This window comes from Zingiber officinale, chromosome 9B (genome assembly GCF_018446385.1).
Source record: "Zingiber officinale cultivar Zhangliang chromosome 9B, Zo_v1.1, whole genome shotgun sequence".
In the NCBI taxonomy this organism is placed as follows: domain Eukaryota; kingdom Viridiplantae; phylum Streptophyta; class Magnoliopsida; order Zingiberales; family Zingiberaceae; genus Zingiber; species Zingiber officinale.
The window spans coordinates 70,929,990-70,935,989 of NC_056003.1; the positions used below are offsets into that span (position 1 = coordinate 70,929,990).

The 6,000-nt window shown below is 35.7% G+C and overlaps 1 protein-coding gene across 1 annotated transcript; it reads right to left on the bottom strand.

Annotated features, from left to right (window-relative positions):
* Nucleotides 1-2,494: 2,494 nt before the first annotated feature.
* Nucleotides 2,495-3,252, bottom strand: LOC122023049. Its single transcript, XM_042581146.1, has 2 exons — nucleotides 3,190-3,252; nucleotides 2,495-3,076 (listed from the first exon to the last, which is right to left on the bottom strand). Exons 1-2 carry the CDS (start codon nucleotides 3,250-3,252, stop codon nucleotides 2,495-2,497), a joined length of 645 nt encoding a protein of 214 aa, XP_042437080.1.
* Nucleotides 3,253-6,000: the final 2,748 nt, after the last annotated feature.

Genomic DNA, 6,000 nt, shown 5'->3' on the forward strand with positions numbered 1-6,000 from the left:
CGTGGGTGGTTCTGTCGATACGAGATATATTGAGGCGGGTACTTCTTTCTTATCTCCTATTTAGTTCTTTGAACTATAAAGCATGGTTATAATTGGATATTTAGGTTGCATTCCTTAACTCTGGTTATTGATTGCTTTCCTGCTTGTCATTTTGTTTGACCCTTGATATAATCTTGTTTAATTCACTACAGTCTCGACTCTTGATATATGGACTCTATACATATGCACATGTAGAGTTTGTATCATAGGAGTGTCCGGTTGATTCGGTTAGCGTGTTGATCATGCATATTGATGTTGAGTCTACACGTGATGAGTATGTGTTGTTGGAGTTGCATAGTTGATTGACCATTTTGTGTTGTGGTGCATGCATACATGTCTGTTGTGATTATTGGAGGTGTTTTCTGAGGTTACATGATTGATGATGGTATGCTATATTATGATTATTATATCATGTCATCATACACTACATTCCTGACGACCATTTGCTCCCCTGTGGTATGAGCTAGTCACTAGTCATACCGGTGGATGGTCTGAAGACCACCAGCTCCTTTAGGTATGAGCTAGCTTCAGACATATTAGCTGTCCATTCGGCCATTGAGGGAGAGTGGTAGCTAGGAGTGGAGCTAGTCCTGTCCTACTCACTAGGCTGCTCAGTTTCATACTCTGTTTGCCTTGAACACTCTTGCATAGTGCGTCTAGAGGGTTCAGTAGTTAGGGGGCCTGTGATGTGAGTAGTCAGGGACTCTGATGCTAGAGAGTTAGATAACTACTTACCGTACCAAACGCCTCAGCCGCTCTATAGCGGTTACTTACGTTGAGGTTAGTATGGTTTGTCATGGACCCAAGCCTCTCGGCCATACAGGGGTCGTGGTGTCTGGAGAGGTGGCGGGGGTGACCATGGAGCATGCATGCACTTTTGCATATGATGCGCGGTGCATCTGTGGAGTTATGTTTGCATACATGCCTAGTAGATACTAGTTGCATGTGTTTGTGATATGTTGCACTTGTTTAAGCTATGGTTGTTACATTTGGATGTCATGCCACATACATGTCATTTACTTTACATATATTTGCAGTCGTATATGTATTGCACAGGTGTCAGGAGTATGTTGTTGCCTCGGTGAGTTTACGGATCATGGTATCATGGTATTATTTCTTTTCGGATATGTACATTTATGTTATGTGCATTTGTTATGTCAGGTATGTTCATGTATTGTTGTAACAGATAGGGTTAGATGTATTATATTTGGACAGCATGGTCTTATTTCTTTTATGGAGATTGTATTCTTAATATCTACTTTATTATGTAAACCATGTTTTATTCTATCTATTACCCGCTGAGTTTCCTTTACTCACCACCCCGTCTATCCCATTTTGATTCAGCTAGTAGGTAGATGATATGGATCTGCTTGGAGTACATTGCCAGTCGGTCCCACTTCCCATGTTATATCCGAGGACTCTTATCGGTTTTGCTTCTCTTTTCCTACTCTTCGTATTTGTTGGATTTAGAGTTGTGAGAACGAACTATGTTTGGATACGTGTATTGTGGACTTGTATCTGTGATGTGTTTCGTGGACTTTGGTATTTGTGGGTTTCCTCTTCGTCTCTTCGTTGTGCTTTGATATAGCCGTGTGGGTTACATATTAGTTGCATGATTGTTGTTAGTTCTTTTATCCAGCCGAGTAGGCTGTGAGTATTACTGCGTGGTTGTTGTTTCTTTTGTGTACATATATTCCAGTCGCATGTGGCTGATGTATATTGCATGTATGTGAGGTTCAGATTGTCACCGGTACAGGGGAGATGCTGCCGAAATTTTTCAGTAGAGACTCACCCGGGGCATGACACCATATTTGGTGTTGCATTATTCACATCACTATATTTGGTGATGGAGAGATTTTTTATTTTTATTTTTATTATATTATAATAAAATCAAATGTAATTAATTAATAATTATTATTTTCTTTATCTTATTTATAGTATAATTAAATGTAATTATTATTTATTATAAATTTAAATTAAGTGCATTTAATAGAATATTTAAATTTTATTATGTATATTTGTAAATATTTAATTTACTAAAATTATTATTTTAATTATATTTAATATATTTTAATTTTAATTACATTTATAAATTATCACTAATTTTATAAACATAATACAATAAAATATTAAATTTTTTGATATGCATAAATATACAATACATTACCCATTATATTGACATATAAAATAAAGATTGTAATGATATTAAATTAAAATATTACTAATACAAACTTAAAAACATAATTAACTAAGCTTAACAAACAAGTATATGGTACAAACGATACTAATAAAGCACACATAAACTTAAAATTACTTTAATAATATTATAATACTAATATTCAGGAAGATCACTCCCCATTCCGCTAAAATAATTATGAAATTGTCCAAAAATATTCGTAGGATTCTGAGATTCTTGATCTTCACCTTGATATTGATTTAGTTGTGATCCTTCTCCCTATATTTGAGATGTTTGAGATCCTTCTCCTTGATGTGCAACTGAATGAGATCCTTGTACTTGCATTCTCTTTTGCATAATTCTAATTTGCTCATTGCGAATATATTCACGTATCATCGGGTTAGAGATCGAGTTCAAATCTTTGAATAAAATTTTGCTTTCTTCCTTGTAAAGCATAGTATCTGCCATTTTTGTAGTAGCAGCAGTACTTGCATTCATTGCCTCAACAAGTTGAGCATTAATATTAATTACCTTTGCAATTTGTTCATCAATCTTTTTCTTCATTTTTACTTTTTTCACCCTTGGAGGTCGTTTAATAGAACTACCACCGCTATCTGAATCAGTGATATTAAGATCAAAAGCAGACACACAAGGAGATGAAGGTGTATGAAATGCTTCCTCGGAGAATTGTTGTTCAGATGAACCAGCATTAGCATTTTGTTGTTGCGATTTCATGGATGCAGTATTCATAGTGTCAGTGCCAAATTTTTCAATGTCTTTGAGAATATTCCAGACATGATCAAATTTGAAACCCTTTGTGTATTTTGGGTCTTCTGCAAATAACATTTTAGCACGAGTTAACTGCAAGAAAATAATTGAACATCAGTTATGAAGATAATAATATGTATTAATAAATTTAGACTTAGATTTTAAAATTTAGATAGTCTAAAATAAATATGAGCATAGTAACTTACAATATCTTGTTCCGATGCTCCACTAGGATTTAGATGTTCAATTTGCCGAATGCAACCTTTCATTTTGGATACTGAACTTAGCATAAGAAGCATTCTTTTTTGCAAAGATCTTAGCGGTCGGCTATGATGCGCAAAATTTAGATCTGCATGAAACTCTTTCTCAACTCTTGCCAAGAATTGATCCTTCGATTGGTTGATCCCAATGATTGGATTTTGTGAAATATGAAGGTAAACATAACATAAGTGTTTATCTTCTTCAAATGAGTATGAAGCTTGTCTGGGGGTTGCACTCATTTTAGTAGAAGAGAAACCCTCACAAAAATTGTTGACATACAATGTGTTATACCAATATCTGGTAAGCTATTATATAGTGAAAAAATGTGAATATAAAATTATGCAAATTTTGATTCAGTGTCATGTCACGTCGCCTGCCAAACTTGTCCCGATGTTGTCATTGTTGTGTCACGTCATCTGTGCATATTTTTCCAAATGTGTTCATTGTTAGGTCATGTCATTTGGACACAAAAAAATGTGTGTTCAATGCCCGGTCACTTCGCCTGCCAAACTTGTCCCGATGTTGTCATTGTTGTGTCACATCATCTGTGCATATTTGTCCAAATGTGTTTATTGTTAGGTCACGTCATCTGGACACAAAAATGTGTGTTCAATGCCTGGTCACGTCGCCTGCTAAACTTGTCCCGATGTTGTCATTATTGTGTCATGTCATCTATGCATATTTGTCCAAATGTGTTCATTGTTAGGTCATGTCATCTGGGCACACAAAAATGTGTGTTCAATGTCCGGTCACGTCGCCTACCAAACTTGTCCTGATGTTGTCATTGTTGTGTCACGTCATCTGTGCATATTTGTCTAAATGTGTTCATTGTTAGGTCACGTCATCTGGGCACACAAAAATGTGTGTTTAATGCCCGGTCACGTCGCCTGCCAAACTTGTCTCGATGTTGTCATTGTTATGTCACGTCATCTGTGCATATTTGTCCAAATGTGTTCATTGTTAGGTCATCATCTTGGCACACAAAAATGTGTTTTCAATGCCCGGTCACGTCGCCTGCTAAACTTGTCTCGATGTTGTCATTGTTGTGTCACGTCATCTGTGCATATTTATCCAAATGTGTTTATAACATACATTATAAATACATACCCCATAAGCAACATGTACCTCATCCATTCAATTATCTCAGAAAATGGATAACAATATTGAAGGTTCATCAAATTTACCATCTTCAAGCTCTGATGATGATAACTATGCAGAAAGTTTTAGTGCAAGGCAACAACTGATCGCTCAGGTGATTTCTACCAATAATCAAATTGTCTTAAATTCTCTCAATGAAGGAAGCAACAAAAGCCAGCATCGATGCTCAATTCCTGGTCATAAGATGATCAATCGTAATCGTGAAGCTGCTGATCGTAATCTATTCAATGATTATTTCACCGAAAATGCATTGTATAATGATGCAATGTTTCAAAGATGATTCAGAATGGGACAGAATTTATTTATGTGTATCTGTGATGCTGTTACTAATCATGACAACTATTTTATACAGAGAAGAGATGGGCTTGGAAGACTTGGTTTGTCAAGCTTGCAAAAAATAACAGCTGCATTTCAGATATTAGCATATGGTGTACCAGCAGATGCTACTGATGAGTACATTAAAATAGGGGAATCAACTGCTATTGAAAGTGTGAAACGATTTTGTCATGCCGTTGTTGAAGTTTTTGGAGGGCAGCACCTACGATCTCCAAATGCACACGATGTTGCTAGGCAACTTCATATTAGTGAGCTACGAGGTTTTCCAGGTATGTTAGGTAGCCTAGATTACATGCATTGGAGATGGCAAAATTGTCCAATAGCTTGGGCAGGACAATATTCTGGTCGTAGTGGAAAGCCAACAATTATTCTAGAAGTTGTAGCCGATTATGATCTGTGGATTTGGCATGCGTATTTTGGGTTGCCAGGATCGAACAATGATATTAATGTACTTGAGTCTTCTCATCTTTTTGCTAATCTTGCTGCAGGTATTACAATTCCTGCTCATTATGTCATTCAAGGAAAAGAGTACAATATGGGTTACTATTTAGCTGATGGTGTTGGAGTGTATACTGAAAGCCTAAGCTTTGTAAACATTCATTATGAATAAAGAATCACATTTGGTCTAATTATCTACATTTGTTTGTAGTTGTTCATTTAATTTATATTGTAGATAACATAGTATGTGGTGCCACATACAGAAGATGATGTTATCAGTACCTTATAAATTATAAACAGTAACTCACGACCAGAATGGAAAGGAACAAACCATTAGAAGGTCGTAGTGTAATTAGGTATTAGTTTATCTTGACTATATAATTACACTAGTACACTCAGAGTGTATTGAGTAGGACCATTTGAGGTCGTTTCTTTTATACTGACTTTATAAAGGAACAAAGACCTCGGTTATTATGGAAGTGTGTGCTCTTAATCCTAATATAATAACAAGCACATATATTTGATATTTATTTCTTTAATTTATCAATGGGTGAGATTTAGTTCGATGAATCAATAAGCCCGATAAATTAGGAAATGATATCACTTATAGTGTGTGTTGTTGATTATAGAAGGAAACTGTGTCCTAGAGATACTAGGTTGATAATGTCCCCAAGAGGAGCTCATAAGGATTGTCATGTTAAACCCTGCAGGTGGACTTAGTCCGACATGACGATAAGGTTGAGTGGTACTACTCTTGGACTTAGACATTAATTAAATGAGTTGTCACTAACTCACTTAATTAGTGGACATTCGATATCTTAAAC

Coding starts and splice junctions, on each gene's coding strand:
- LOC122023049 (XM_042581146.1), bottom strand. CDS start 3,252: ATGAAAGGTTGCATTCGGCAAATTGAACATCTAAATCCTAGTGGAGCA. Junction 3,077..3,189: donor GAGCATCGGAACAAGATATT/GTAAGTTACTAT, acceptor ATTTTCTTGCAG/TTAACTCGTGCTAAAATGTT.